This window comes from Streptopelia decaocto (genome assembly GCF_964273445.1).
Source record: "Streptopelia decaocto genome assembly, chromosome: 1".
NCBI classification, from domain to species: domain Eukaryota; kingdom Metazoa; phylum Chordata; class Aves; order Columbiformes; family Columbidae; genus Streptopelia; species Streptopelia decaocto.
In genome coordinates, this window is record NC_138663.1 from 8,510,738 (window position 1) to 8,527,056 (window position 16,319).

At 42.0% G+C, this 16,319-nt stretch overlaps 1 protein-coding gene across 2 annotated transcripts in view; it reads right to left on the bottom strand.

Moving 5' to 3' along the window:
- Nucleotides 1-262: 262 nt before the first annotated feature.
- Nucleotides 263-16,319, bottom strand: part of FAM107B (family with sequence similarity 107 member B) — a 63,054-nt gene continuing 46,997 nt past the window's right edge. For both annotated transcript variants that reach the window (XM_082070098.1, XM_082070099.1), the window contains exons 2-4: nt 9,589-9,772; nt 5,197-5,350; nt 263-3,416 (exon numbers count right to left, since the gene is read on the bottom strand). In XM_082070098.1, coding sequence (XP_081926224.1) covers nt 3,300-3,416; nt 5,197-5,350; nt 9,589-9,716 — 399 coding nt within the window. In that variant the 5' untranslated portion in view covers nt 9,717-9,772 and the 3' untranslated portion in view covers nt 263-3,299. The remainder of the gene's footprint in view (nt 3,417-5,196; nt 5,351-9,588; nt 9,773-16,319) is intronic.

Genomic DNA, 16,319 nt, shown 5'->3' on the forward strand with positions numbered 1-16,319 from the left:
TGGAGCTGAACAGTTACACAATCCTACAAATTTTCTGCATCAAAAATATTCAGAAGAAAATAAGACTAAAAAACACAACGAGATTTTTCTGCTAATTCACTAGTAACTTCGTATATACAAACATGGATAGAGTTTAAAGGCACCAAAAGTCATCATGATGTTGCTACTCCCTCCTGCATTGCAGAACTTTAAATAACCTGGATATCCCAGCGCAGTCCCTGAGGTTTTGTTTTCAGCAGGACACAACAGACACCACCGCATATGCCAAGCATGTAGCAGATTTTATTAAGCATAACTTTGGTTCTAAGTATTCCACCCTCACTCTCGTAATACCTTTAGTTAAAAACAATTATACAAGAGCAAATACAAAAAATATTAAATTATGAAAACAAATCCATTAAGGCTCCCTTTTTATATTTATATATATTTATATATGTACACTCAACCAAGTGCAGATATTAACAGAAGGTTAAAGCCACAAAAATGCTAAAAAATTTACTATCCTATCAAAAGCAAGAGTTTTAAAAAAGTACAAAGTGGTAAGTGAGCCATTTTCAAATCACTGAAGTATTTGCCTCAAATCGGTTGCTTCAAAACCCACACAGCTAAAGGTCGATCAGGAATTGCTTCTACTCCCTGGCAAGCAGTTTCTTACTTGAGCAGCCGCACAGGACACTTGTGGCGTGACGAGCTGACCACCCATTTAAGCATTGCCCATTCTAGCCCGATCCTGACTTAAAAGACAAGCTTTTGCCCGTCAAATTGACAAAAAAGGTGGCTGGAATTGCTAGACTAAAGGGGCAGTGGAACTGCAAGATGTTCTAACACACATGTTGATGATCTGTTCACACAGAGAATTAATTCCAACTGGAAACAAAAACCTACTTCACACCATATGTACAAGGGAGTTTTCTGGCCTCCTGTGTTTCAGAATGAGCTCTACCCTGAATCACAAGCTGGCATGGAGAGAAAGCAGAAGGTCTTCAGCCTTGGAGGGCCCAACCCAACACCCACTGAAGCCAAAGAGAGGTCCTCATCCCCCACTGCCTCCCGTGCCTTTTGGATTACGCCAACTTCGCCGCACTGGCCACGTTCACCACGGCGAAATGGCTGAGAAGAAATGGTCTGCTCAAGCCAGAGGATGGTTTCCTCACCAATTTCTACACATTTCCATACTGAGCAGAAGGTTAATTGTAGAGTGGAAACCGAGAGCGTGAAGTTTGTTAGGCTGGGAGCAGCTCAGATAAAACACGAGCATGGTGTGGAAGGCTCATACACAGCGCTCTCTCAATGAAATAAAACAAAATCAGTGCAAGTGTTTGAATAATTTGCTGCCAGAAAGGAAGATCCTCTCCTTCCAGAAGAAGGGAAGGAGAGAGGGAAGAACCTGCAGCACTCAGGGTGCTCCTTTGTTGAGAAAATACATGGAAGTGTCTTACGTTTGGCCTTTGTCTTTCATATGTCCATAATCTGAAGAGTCTGGTAGACCATCTTCACATTTAATCTTCCAGACGTCAGTCACACTGCAAGTCCAAATCAATGGCAATACACTTATCACAATTCAATCTACTCTCGATGTGATTATGTCCTCATGAAAAATGCCTGGATCTTGACAAATTGAAGTCTGTATCTAGGAAACATTTCTAATTGTGACCACTTTGTCCCGAGCGCTATGCTGAAATTGTATTTAAAACATCCAATACTTACAGGAAAGGCAGAAGGAACTAAAAAACAAACCAACAAACCCTCCCCCACCACCTTTACAATACAAACATGCCACTTTTGATATTAATAAGAAGTGGTTTTGAACAGCTATGTCCAATATAATTACAACGTAGAAATAGTTTTGTTTAGCAACCTAAGGCAAAGACTAGGGATCAGATCCTCAGCTGATATGGGTGAACACAGCTTCATTGAGAGCTGGGGCTGTGCTGGCCAAGGAAGATCAGGATTTCTCCCCAGCTTCTGAAAATAAGATACCTGCACCCATTCACACCAGGTAAGAATCCAGTCCTGGAGTCCTAAATGAGTAATCTGTTCCCCTCTCCTCATCCCAGGCTTCCCTGGATAACTAGTAGTCATAAGCATAAAGGATCAGATTCTGTCATCCCCGTGCAAGCTGAGCAATATTCTATTTAATGGCAAGTCGCAGGGGCAACTCGTGGAAAGGCAAAAGGTGACAGAATGGGACCCTAAGACTCAGTGGTAACACACTTCCCTCCTTTCTTGAGGCTAAAATGAATTTCATATTATGCCTCACTTTAGGGAAAAAGATCCATTTCAGTAGATCCCAATGATCAGTTTGGTCTAGCTTAAACACTGCTCTGTTGCAGGAACCACAGCAAGTTCCTGCAAGGAACTGATAGCAGATGAGATTCCTGTTTCAGTTCCAGCAAGTGAGTTTAAACACTCCCAAGTAATGTGTTAGCACTGCAAGCAGATCAGCACGTCCTCAGAGAAGAAAGGCCACAACAGTAAAGGAAGCAGGATTTCAAAACACAAAGAAGTAGAAGACAGGTCATTTTGCATTAAGAGACAGAGGTAAATTCACAGGTAGCACTGCACAGGCCTGTTCACAAGGTTGTAAGTTTACAGACAGAGATAAATCTGGGTTCTGGGTTCTCTCTGGTGAGAGGATCACGTTTCTGCTCTTTCTATAGCCCAAATTCTACATGTAAAACAGGGAGAACGAGGCTTTAAGGCTGCTTGACTGTTCATTGCTGGTGAAGTTTAAGTGTTCTCAGTTTGCTCACACCTGTCTATCCTAGTGGGGATGGGCAGCAGTGATCAACATACCTTGTATCCTCCCAGATTTGATAAAAAAATCCAAGTAAGCACAAATGATTGTGTAATATGCACAAGCTGTAGGCCTAGATGGAGGAAATTTACCTGCACAGCAAAGCCTCTTCAGAAATCACAGGAGAAATTTTGTTCTGTTTTAAAGCAAAATATAATCTGTGTTATCTCCACTACACTAGGATCACAAGAGATAAAGCAGTGCAACACTGAAGGAGTTTCTCTAGTATCCCTGGTTAAAATCTCTGAGTAAGCACATGCGGCTGGTCCCTGACACTGAACTGACAGACAGACTCCTTATCCAGCGATCTCAGGACTGCATTTGGCAAGTCAATCTGTTTATGGTACTTGTCTTTTTAACCCACGCGCCTCAGAAATTCAAAAACTCATCTTCAGTAAGTGTCAGCTGGATGCTGTTATTTTCCCTCTTGAGGGGCAAATCTGAGACAAGTTGCAAAAGCCTCTCTCCGCAGGAAAGCTGCAAGTCTTAGCGCGCACCGGCTCTAGGAGTCTGGTGCTTCTGTAGCGTCCTGGACCGTCCTCCTCAGGTTGCCCTTGACTTTGACAAATTCAGGTGCATTTTCCTGCTCTTCCTGTATCTTCTGTTGCTCTAGTTCCAGCTTAAAAGAGAATCGCATGTAAAGAAAAAAATGTGTAAGTCAGATCACTGAAATGCAAGACAAAAAAAATAAAGGTTTAAAGAAATGGCCATGCAAAACTCTTTAAATTGCTTCCTTTCTCACATGGAAAAGATAAAGTTGAATTTCTTTGGGAGTATCTGTTCTCACAAACAATAAATCTTTCCAAATCCTTGGCTCTAGCTTGTTCCAGATGTCCACCTTTGCCAGATGGACAAAAACTCTACAAGCCCAGTAGAAGAACAAGATTTTTGAAGAAATTCTTGGACATCCTCATTAAAGAGCCAACCATAAACCTCTCCTCTGGCTTCTACAACAGGGCACGGATAAATGTGCCTTGTGGGAGAAGACATGCAAACAGCTACTACTTAGCATACTTGCCAAAACTATTTCTGAGTGTCTAGATATGGATTTCTGTATCTAACTTGAGCCTCTTTTGGTGTATCTGTTTTGTCTATCACAAAAAGTGATTTAAAAAAACAAAAAGAAACCTCCTTAGCCTTTAGTTGTTCATTTTTGAGAGCCCATTTGCTGATATTTTTAACCCTGCTGGAGCTTCTGCCCATGCAGACGCTTGAAATTCCCATGTGAGGTCAGACACCCTGCGCTGCAGGGCCAGGCCATACAGTGCCCATATAGAATGTGTCCTACATGTCACACAGAATATGGATTGTTTGACAACCCTCAGTGAAGGCACAAAGGAAGAAACAGCCCTTTAGAAAACTCTTGAAAGGAGCTTTGTGGGGTTTTTTTTAACAGACCAAGGTCTCAATGATTAATGGGGACCACGTACGCCTCACCTAAATAATCTTTCTTTTGTCTCTGGTTCACGGACAAAGGACACATCTTGTTACAGTAAATCATGACAACATTTCTCCATGAGTCATGCTGTCAATTAATGCCATTCCTACAATGTTAACAAAGTCACAAAATTGTTTGCAATGGGCAGGTTTTTCCTCTTGTAACAGAATTTTCTATTCTACATATGCCCTCAGATGGCTCAGTTTCAAATCAAATCTTCCCACAAGCTGAACCATTTGAAGCTGGGCCCTCAGGAGCAGAAAGGAAAAGTGACAGGATGATACACTTAAAAACAGAATAGCATTCTCCCTCCAAAAGTATTTCTAAGCCTAATTTAAAAGAAACTATAACAAAACCCCCTAAACCTAAAAAATTGTTGGATTACACCTCATTTTCAACAGAGTAATTATTTGGCTTAATTGATTTCCATTGAGAAAAACAAGAGATGCTGTTTTAAGCCATTTATTAATTTAGAGATAAATGCAATGCTTGATGCACTGTGACTTCTTTACTGAGGTGTTTTGCTGTAGAACTATTAATATTTCATCGCAGGTTCACCAAGTGCCTTCAGAGGCACAAAGACATTTGGTGGGTTCTGTGCACGGCAGCGAGCTTCACCACCACAAACTCCAACCCCACATCATCTCCATGCTCAGGGTTTGAGGATCCTTCACGTGAAAACACCAATGGGCTCATATATTTTAAGGGTATAAAAGATCTTTTTAAAGTCTTCTAGTTTCTTACGTAAGGCAGACACCATATGCGGTTCCTGCACTGTGACAACAAACAGGCAGTTGTAGAGTGTGATTTGACTCATCCTAAAAAAAAATATATATCTGCATTTTATCAGAGGAAATGTGCCAAAAATCGGCTGTTGCTTCTTTCCTGCCTATAAAGGGAGCGCTGGGTGGGCAGCTCAGATGTAGGTGTGTGAAGGTGGTGTTGTTATTCCCCATATTACCTGCTCCAGTTTCTGCTGCCGTTTCAGTAGCTCTATTTCCAGGTCCGATTTCTTCTTTTGTGCCTCCTCTTCTTTTTGTTGTTTAATAACTTGATCTCGTTTCCTTTTCTCCATCACCTTCTGTAGCTCTGGTTTGTTCTGAGGTGCAAGACCCCTTCAAATTCAATGGAAGGAATGTGGGGAGGGGGAGAAACAGGGAAGAAAGATCAGTTTTCATTAGCAGAAATTCACACAGATTTATAGGCAGGTTTTCTAATGTCAAGCAGTTGCCCATTTAGATACATTGGAATATAAATATTCAATTAAAAGGAAAAAAACATGCAGACATTTGCCTGGTTACTAACCAAAACTCTAAACTAGAATGTAAGCCATAATATTACTGAGGATACTCCCTTTTAACATACATGTTAGAGTTTCTCCTGTATAATTCACTATTTTGACTTTCATCTTTAGTCTTCCCTCTATTCTCTCAATTCCGTAAGAATGGATTAAATAAACGATCACAAATCAAGACTCCAGCAGAGCTAGAAACAAACTTTGGACAAAAAGAATTCCCTTGCTGGCTGATAAACCGGAGAGATTGTGTTCAGACAGGGTATGATGCTGGCGAAGTTTGCATGGACAGAACAAAAAGTGACCTCCCTTTGGATTTTCTCAGGTTGCTCCTGGAAATTGTGGATTCTGTCCCTCCTCGAACATGTGGCAGGTTTACCCACGCCTGGCTGCAAAGCTGTTTCCAGTGAGAGGCTACACTCCAAATCACAAAGAGGCTAAGACAACAAAAATCCAGAATAAAAAGGTTGCAGTCACCTTGGAGACCAGACAAAGGCTGGAGGATTCTCCCTCTTGCAAGGTTTTAGCTACTACATCAACTGAATGTTTCAGGTCTGTTCAGCACAAATTGCTTTCCAAGCCAACTACGCGGAAATGAGAAAGCTCAGACCTTGGGAAGATGCACGACTTTATTTATACAGGCACACACACACACACACACACTCACTCCTATTTATTTGTGTGATTTCAGCTATTTCTTTTATCTCTGTTATGACAGGACGTTTTCAAAATTTCTTCTAAGATTCAAAGCTCTCCCAGTTATTCAGACATTAGTATCACTTAAGTCTGACCAGAAAGATCTGAAATTTGTTATTGTCGTCTGTGAAGACCATTATGTGCAAACATACAGCATTAAGTTTAACATCGACCATTTTTTATTTCAACTTTAAGAAATCCAATAATCTGAATAAGCTTTCAGAAAGTGTATTTTTACCCTTTTTACCCTTCCCCAGGTATCTGTGGTTGCCTAATTCTTCTAGAATATGCATATGTGACAGAGCATCCAATAATACATTAAAATGCCATTTTATGGTAACATCTATGAACGACATATATTATGCAACACTCTGTCCCTGTACATACCCTGACAGCAAAATCAAATATTTAGCAACACCAAATGTGTTCCCTATTTCTCATAATAGATCTCATGGTCTGAATGCAACAGAAGCTACAAGACTGTGTTAATATTTAACGTTTCATGCTATTTTAATTACATTTTAACACATGAAGCTTAAATCAGGCAGAGAAAAGCTGGAGTGATTTTTTTATTACTAGTACTGGTTCAGTGAGAGCTGAATCAATGGAAACTTGTGTGCTGTCAATTAGCAATCAAGATAGCCATGTACCAGAGGCAAGCTGCTAAGCAACATTACTTGTTCCTGATTTTTTTAAATAAGTTTGCACATAACAAAGCAGAGGTACAAGAATGATTTGGACGTGCTGTAGCTGCAACAAAGGGGACCCACAGACATAGAAGTAAATACAACCTCTCAGGCTAATCAAGTGGGGTTGGTGGCCAGATCTGTAGCAGAACAACTGTAACATCAATCCTATTTTCACTCTCCCCATGTATGGAAAAGCAACAAATGGGTGGCTACTGGATGGACTGAGAGGCTTGTATCACCTCCTTGTTCTGCCTAAAGTTTTGATATAGAGTAAGCAAAGGGTGCAACAAGTTAGAGCTGGTAGGGTTAAAACCTCCAGAATGGACAGGACCAATACTCTGCAGAGCTGAGGTTGAGTCCTAATATATAAAGCCAGTTTAAGAATAAGGGGAGGTTTAGATTGGATATTAAGAAAAATTTCCTCACAGCAAGGGTTGTCAGGCATTGGAACAGGCTGCCCAGGAAAGTGGTGGAGTCACCATCCCTGGAGGGGTTTGAAAGACACGTAGATGAGGTTCTTAGGGATGTGGTTTAGGGGTGGACTTGGCAGCGTGAGGTTATGGTTGGACTTGACCTTAAAGGTCTTTTTCCAACCGAAATGATTCTATGATTCTGTAAGTGACCAGTGCCTTGAGGTACCACCACCTGGACCTTTGTTTGCCCAAAGCAACTATTAATACCACTTCTGCAAGTTTAAGAAATAACTACGCCAGTTCAAGACCCAACAGATGCTGCTCACATGGAGAGCGATCTGACCAGCATGGGCTAATATCTTCTAAGACCCAGAAATGGCTGTTCAGACCTGACTGGTCCAAAAATGAAGCTGCTGGTGCCTACACTGAGTCTTCACAAAAAAAACAAGGTACATGTTAGGCAGACTTCTGTAAAAGCCCTAAAGTCTCTCCATACGTACAGCAATTTGCAGTGACAAAGCAGAACACAAGCCTCATATCTACATTACCGAAAAGCCACATATCAGAGGTAGTACAGTGACACGAAGCACAGAAGACTAACCCTCTTTTCAAAAATACCAGTTTTTCTGCTGGTGAAAACCCTCCAAGTATTTCATTTCTGCACCAATAAATAAGAATCTAAAATTAACAGCTGCAGCTAATCAAAATCACAATGAGAGTGGGTATTGAGGGCTGCACAACTCCTCTGTGTAATAGGATATTCTCCTAGAAGAAAAGAACTCCATACTATTTAGAAGTGCTTTATGCTTTCATAAACTTAGAAGAAAAAAAATAGCCTTAATTTATTGCAGCCTCCACATCCTTTAGAATAAGATCATAAGTCAGGAAACTTCAACTATCTTTCTTTCAATGACTAAACTTCTTGGTGCCAGGAACTGACTTTGATGTTTAATCCCATTAACAAAAAATAGGACAAACACCTATTTAGGCCAGTTTCTTCCAATTCAGTCAGCATTCCGTAAAACATTCCTACTTCTTCCTCACTAAAGAAAATCTGTATTGTGCATGCAATTCATTTAGAATTAAGTATCTAAGGCTAGCATTTGGGAGGATTTTGCTATTACATATAGAAAAGACCCCTTCTCCCTTCCAGAGGCGGGGGCGGAAAAGGAAAATAAAAGAAACTCTCATCTTTCATAACGTGACTCTCCCTGTTAAATAGACAAATCTAGTTGTGCTGGAATAGCCAAAGCAACAGTTTCCTCCTCTCCTTTATCAAGGTACTGCGTCTCAAAGCACCTGAATGGCCACTACCAGCAGCTTTATTCTCAAATGCACTCTAAAACACTCTTCTTCCACCTCTGTTCTGTGGATCCCCACACTTTTGCCTTTGGAAAGCCCACTTTGGACAGCTTCAATGCATCAAATCGCTAATTTATTCATGGGAAGGTTCTGTTTGTTTAAATGGAGGAGCCTCAACAGGCTTGGTGGCTTCTCGTCCAGTGTCTGGTCTGGTGGCTGTTGTCTCAATATGTTTTCCTAAATGAGTCCTCCGTTCCTGAAGAGATTTAATAACAGAGCTTCAGCAATCTCTGCGCCAAGTGCCTGTGTCTCTGAAGTTGATGAAATAAAGTCCCAGTTATTTGCATCTTTAAAAGCAATATATAAAGCAACAGCTGTGCATCCCATCCCAGAATGAAGTAGTATTTGCATAACATACAAAGAACCACTTGTGCAGCAGCGGCGCAGGCACCGGACTATCCCACTGCATCACAAGGAAGATCAAGTAAGCAGAGAGCAGTTTTGTATGAAATAAAAGACAGGATTTCTTCAGAAGTGGTCTCATAAACTCAGTGCACTGGGAATGGTGAAAACCCACAGATTTTTATCATGCTGCTGGTAATAGCAAAAATGTTGTCAAATATTTGATAAAGTTAAGGGCTCAGGATAAATCACAGTGCCCAGGTAACCAATATAAAATGGGATAGGGGAGAACTGAACTGCTTCCCCCTGAAAATGACCCTTTGTGAGTATTCATAAAAATGAAGCAAGAAGTCTTTTACAACACGCTTTTTGCAGAGCAACTGGAATTCAAACAGAAATAAATGCCACGGTCAAGAATCAGAGACCTTTCATCTACAAGATCTGAATCAACAAAAAGCATCTGCTGGGTTTTGGATAAAATGTCATTTTGATGAAGCTAAAACTCAAGCTGTGTGTTTGGGGTGGGAGGGTGGCACAAGTGATTTTTAGACTCTTACCTTTTCTGATTCATCAGCAGCTCTCTGTGGAGATCTTGATGATTCCGGGATGATTTCACAGGATTAATTAATTTCTGGGGTCTAATTAATTCAGGATTGTCATCATCTATGTAGTCTGGTTCAGCCATAATCTTTCTTGGAATGGGATATGGATCTTTGGGTTCAGTGTCCTTATTCACAGTATCTGTAAAACAGGGAAAAAGCTGCAGTAAATCTACATTGAAAGGCTTTTTAAAGATGTATTAAAACATCAAGGCAGCATATTACATTGGCAAAAGCTATGCTTTTCCCAGATTAATTTTGTGTGTGTTAAGTAATGGCTCTCAGAGCAAACATTAGTAGTATCTATTTAAATAAATGGCAATTTCACAACAATGTCATCTCCAAGAGCCTCCATCCATTGACTCGGAGACACAGATCCCTTCCACTTTAAGAACAATTAGACAAATAATTTAGGTTAAGTGTGTGAAGAGCCCTATTGATTTTAATAAGCCTACTCAGACGAAGCATTTCTAGATCAGCAATACCGAGACCCTAAAGACATTTAAAATACTGTCTATATTAAATACTATAAATGCGTACCAAAGCCATATAGAGTCTCATTTTCTGCCACCAGTATCATGTCAGCTGCAGGGAAAACACCTCCTGTGGATAAGCCCTGAACTGTACTGAGCAAAAGCTTCCATGTGGAAATTGCCAGATCTGCATTTGTTGGGACAGAGGTCAGATTGTTGAGTGGAAAGGTAGGGAAGAAAAAGTTGGGTGAGCTTGTTTCTTTAAGGCCGTATTTCACCCAGTGAAAATCCACAGAAGTCGACTGATCTGAAGGCAATGAAGTTGTGATGATTTACATCATCTGGAAATCTGGCATTTTCCTATCCTGCTGTAGAAAGCATATCTATATACCAAATCACAACACTTTTAATCAACTGATCAGCTGATAAGTAAGCTGTATTTTCAAATAATGCATATGTAGCCATTCATACTCCCATTAAAAAGCCACAGTCACCGAAAGTTCAGCATCCAAACCAAAGCACATTCGGAGCAATTCTGCCTCCGTTTGCTGCTGTGGAAACCTGCAGGCAGAACCTGGTGCACTGCGATTATCAGTTCGATGAAACATTGGCCCCTCAAACAGACCCCAAAACTTTAATCTCACAGCATGTGGGTCTACAGACGTGAATTGATGGGACATGAAAGAAAAGGCAAGAGACCTCCATTAGCCTGGCTGGCCGAACAGCTGAGTGCCGCACACTGTACAGTACAGGGCTATGAAAAATCAGAGAATCCCTGCGATCGGCCCTGTATTTTCCAGTAAAAGCTGAATACACACTTTCATTTAAATCCTGCTGTTACCAGCCCTTCCCTCCCTCTCACGCCACAGAGCTGTAAAACCTAACTTCAGCCTCAGATTAATCCCTAAACTATGTTGTTTCATTAGGAATCTCATATTGTTGCTCAGAGGGTCTGATTGAAAATCCATTTGATATAGTGGAGAGATTTCCACTAATTCTTCAGTACATGAACACTGAACAGAACAACCATCACCATGCTCGGGTTGCACATGCACTTAGAGACAAAGAAGCGAAACACCAGGACTAAGTTTTCAGTGGATTCGGGGAAGCCACTCTGGATTTGAATGTGTCCAATGGATCCTGAACAGCCCTTTCAGCCTCTTTGTTTGAAAGGATGATGTAATTGTGTTTTACTGGTGCTACATCTCACACACCAAGTTTGTACGGAGCAAATTCGATGAGAAATGGCTTACCAGTGTGAGCCGCTCTCAGGGTGGTCCCTGCATTAGTTTTTCAAGGCAATTTTATATGTAACGTTTTTGAACTCTGTGGGGGTGCTAGTTCTCACATGGATCTCTGGAACTAATATAAAAATTGCCCACAGTTCACAGCTATGTAAGTATATTGCTGTACATGACATAAACCTCTTAATGACATTGATCATGCAATAAAAATATTACCCCTTAGAGTCCTCCTTGCTTCAGTCAAGCAACCAGCTATCACCACAGGTGCCAAATATACAGGTTCATTGGAAAATTAAGGTCAGAAGAAACTTGGAAAGTTTCTAGTTCAACTTCCAGCTAAGAGCAGGAGCAGCTGTAAGATCAGACTAGGTTGCTCAGGGCTTTACCCATAGAATCATAGAATGTCCTGAGTTGGAAGGGACCCACGAGGACCATTGCGTCACAGAATCACAGAATGTCAGGGACTGCAAGGGACCTCAAAACATCATCCAGTCCAATGCCCCTGCCGGAGCAGGAACACCCAGATGAGGCTACACAGGAATGTGTCCAGGCAGGTTTTGAATGTCTCCAGAGGACACTCCACAACCTCCCTGGGCAGCCTGTTCCAATGTTCTGTTACCCTCACCATGAAGAACTTCTGAAATTTAAATGGAACTTCCTGTGTTCCAGTTTGAACCCATTGCCCCATGTCCTACCATTGGTTGCCACCGAGAAGGGCCTGGCTCCATCCTCGTGACACTCACCCTTTACATATTTAAAAACATTAATGAGATCACCCCTCAGTCTCCTCCAAGCTAAAGAGCCCCAGCTCCCTCAGCCTTTCCTCACACGGGAGATGCTCCACTCCCTTCAGCATCCTTGCTGCCCTGCGCTGGCCTCTCTCCAGCAGTTCCCTGTCCTTCTGGAACTGAGGGGCCCAGAACCGGACACAATATTCCAGGTGTGGTCTCACCATGGCAGAGTAGAGGTGAAGGAGAACCTCTCTGACCTACGACCACCCCCCTTCTAATACACCCCAGGATGCCATTGGCCTTCCTGGCCACAAGGGCACAGTGCTGGCTCATGGTCATCCTGCTTGTCCACCAGGACCCCCAGTTCAACTCCTGTCCCTGCACAGGACAACCCCACAGTTCACACCATGTGTCTGAGGGTGTTGTCCAGTCTCTTCTTGAACACTGTCAGGCTTGGGGCCGTGACACCTCCCTGGGGAGCCTGTTCCAGTGTCCAGCACCCTCTGGGTGAAGAACCTTTTCCTCATGTCCAACCTGAACCTCCCCGGCACATCTTCCTGCCATTCCCTCGGGTTCTGTCACTGGTCACCAGAGAGAAGAGCTCAGCACCTGTCCCTCCTCCTCCCTTGTGATGAAGCTGTAGCCACCAAGAGGTCTCCCCTCAGTCTCCTCTTCTTCGGGCTGAAAAAAACGAGTGACTTTAGCTGCTCCTCATAAGTCTTCTTCCCCAAACACTTCACCAGCTTCGTAGCCTCTTCTGGACACTCTCTAGCAGCTCTTTATCTTTTTTTTTTTTATCCTATGCTGCCCAGACCTGCACACAGTGCTGCAGGTGAGGCAGCACCAGCCCAGAGCAGAGCGGGACACCCTGCTCATCTCTCTTCATGGTGAAGTTTTTCCTTACACCCGTACAAACCCCTTCTTTCAACTCATGCCCATTGCCTCTTGCCCTCTGGCCATGCACCACAATGCAGAGCCTGGTTCTGTCTCTCAGTAAGTTCCTCCTCGACACAGGGGCTGCTCTCAGGTCCCCCAGCCCTATCTCTGCTCGGGCTGAGCCAGCCCAGGTCCCTCAGCCTCCACCACAGCACCTACACCCTGGCCACAGCCCATCTTGGTGGCCCTTTGCTCAACTTACATCTCAATTCCCTCACTGTTTAATTGCATGCCATATAAAAAAAAACCCAAACCCCTCAAAAATCCAGAACACAACATACTTCTTAATGTGCACCATGTCGCACCATGCTGTTACTAAAAAGTGTGTGGAAGTCTATTCTCCTAACCATAAATATTTAACAAACTAGCTACAGCTTGGTTGTTTTGTTTTTGTTTTTAATAAGGACACAATTCCTACCTTCTCAGCGTTCACATCACGCTTATCACAACAAAAACAACTCAAATGTTACATATCCAGCCTTCACCCAAAATAAACCTGCTCTGTAAATATTTGGTTTTCTGCACTCTCTCAGTCCTGTTGCATCGATGGGGCTGTGAGCCTTCTACAAGGTTTTATCACAGACAGCTCTCCATTAAAGTACATCCAAAAATAACCTGCTGCTTCTCTCAAGACAAGTCTTGTGTTTGCTAGGGTGAAGAAAAACTCAGAATTACCCTACAACTGTCTGTCATAAACAATGTACTATTTTTCTAACACAAGCCCCTGAAAAAACAATTTGATTCAATAATTTCTCAGCAAGTTTGACGTAATAATTTGCAGCACGTAGATTTGCCTTTGGCAAGCCCTTAAAATGAAGTCTATTTAATCTTCTTCTGTCCCATCTCTGTTTTTAAAAACATGTATTCAACTCAGAGGTCAGGAACTGTGGTTACCTAGTGTAACACAAACTCCACTAGCAGCAAACTTGAATGAATAAAACTCCCCTGGGAACTGCAGACGCTTTCTGTGTGTGATTAAGCTGTAAGTGATTTCAGGCAGGATTTCCAACCGGAGCAAGCAAAACAGGGCACCCGGTTCCCACTCGGTGAATCCTCTCACACCCTTTGCAAACCTCAGTCTTGGCTCGAGGCCACCAACCCAGTCCTGCAGAGTCACCGTGTAATATTAGACACCAACAATAAATTAAGGTGGTGTGATTTCTACCCACGCCCTTTCAAAGCAACATTTACAAAAGTACCAGCGAGTTTCACGGAAAAAGGAAACTGAGGCACAAACGAATCGCCAGGTAACGGAGGGCAGGATCAGAGCGGGCAGTGCAGCCCCAGAGCTTTATTCTGAGATTCAGACTCAATCCAATAAACCAGTCAGGCGCAATGACAAAATACCTTAAAAATCTTTAAACAAAGTTCAATCAATGTTCAAGCAATAACAATTAAATAATTCCACAAGTCTCTAGTGCTCATCAGCACGGAAGTCACAACCATAAAGCTGCTTTCATATCATCACTAGGTGCAACGGCAGGACATGAATAATCCAAATAATCACTTAGCAGGAATGTGCTGCTTTAAGAGCATCTAAGAGGCTCTTTATAACCATCTACTATTACATGATCACTACGAATACACAATTAATTTCTGTGTTTCCCTGTTACCTTGCTCCAAAACAAAGGATTTGGGGGATGTTTTAGCTAAGCTTGGCTCAGGTTTAACACAGGCACTAATTTGGCAGGTGCTCCCCCAGTGCATTTGTTGAATCAGCTGCTGCTGCACAAGCAGCACAAAAGCATTCATCTACCCTACCTTGTGCTACCTGAGCAACACTCAGATTTTGTCCATGACTTCTCACCTACACATGGATTTTCATCCAGAAAGAACAAACCGGGGATCCGGCACGGAAGAGGAATTTTAACTCCTTAAACAGAATGCCAAAGCAATTTAAATTTTCCACTAAACGAGGTCTCTATATAAAAATAACTTCAAGTATCCACCCAGACAGAAGTTTAATATTAGTTTTCAGATACAAAGACACTCTTAGAGCAATAAAGCAGTACCATACTGGTACTCTCACTCTTGGAGAGCCAAGGCCAAGCGGTCACATACCTGCAATTCCCTCATTTATCTTCTCTGGAGCACAAGTAAATTCATGGAGAAGAGACCCTTCAAATTGATCACACTGAACAGATACAACTGAACCAGAGGGTGTGAGAAGCACCCAAGCTACATTTGGAGGAGATGTGTTTGCTTCCAATGTTATTTATTTTTTATTCTACCTATAGAGGGATTTTTCAGCAGAAGTCCCTTCATGGTATTAACACTGGAAAGACATGTGCAAAGAGAACTGCAGACAGGCACCGGTGTTTTTAGCAGATTCAAGGCAGATCTTAAAATCAGGTTCAAGGTTCAGCAGCTGCCAGAGCTTTTGCTTCATTGGGGCTCTCACGGCTTCCACAACAGACCGAAGTTCATGCCAAAAAAGCCCCAGGTTTATAAGGTATGCAGGGAATTGCATTTATTTTCTATCTGGTATTCCTCATACCAGAAATTGCCCTCTACATATGGAATCCAAATATAAAAATTCCTGTGAGACACCATATATTTTTATTATTATACATATATAAGGTGTTTTCGCCGTTCAAATGATTCCCACAACTACTTCCAGCTGTGAAAGCAGAGGCAGAGCTGAGGCCCCTTAAAAAGCAAATAAATAAATGCCTAAAAATACCGACGAACATCAAAATAATAGACTAGTCCGGGATCCAAAAGTTACATTAAGGCTACATTCACGTGATTTCCTTTTTGCCTTAATAAATTATTGAATTAATATCTTCAACAGAAGCATGAGCTCAAGCAATGAATACCTCCCAAGATAAGATTTAATTCTCAAAAAAGCTTCAACATCTGTTCTGAGCTGTACTGTAAACCATCAAACACTATTTTTTAAGACTTAACATTTTTAGCTCTTCAAACTGCCGCGTAGACTTGCGGTTTGCTACAAGTAACCCAGAGGCATTCTTTGAGAGGAAATACAGCTTTTTACTCCCCCTCTTCCGATTTGGAGAGGAATCGGAATATAAATTGTTCAGCGTGTCTCCGCTCAGACTTACAAGACCAGCACGGCCAGTTTGGGTGGAAAGCAAAGGAGCTACTTAAATATGCAGAATGTGCTTTGCAGGCACCACCTCGGGGCTGTTTGCACACGAAAGCGCAGCACCGCTATCATTTTTATCTCCATGCTCTCAGTGCAGTAAGAGACACTTGACTAGAGAGATTTACTTGATTAATCCTTGATTATAGATATCATTAATAACTTCCCACAATTCACCCCTTAATTCAAAGCGAGAATC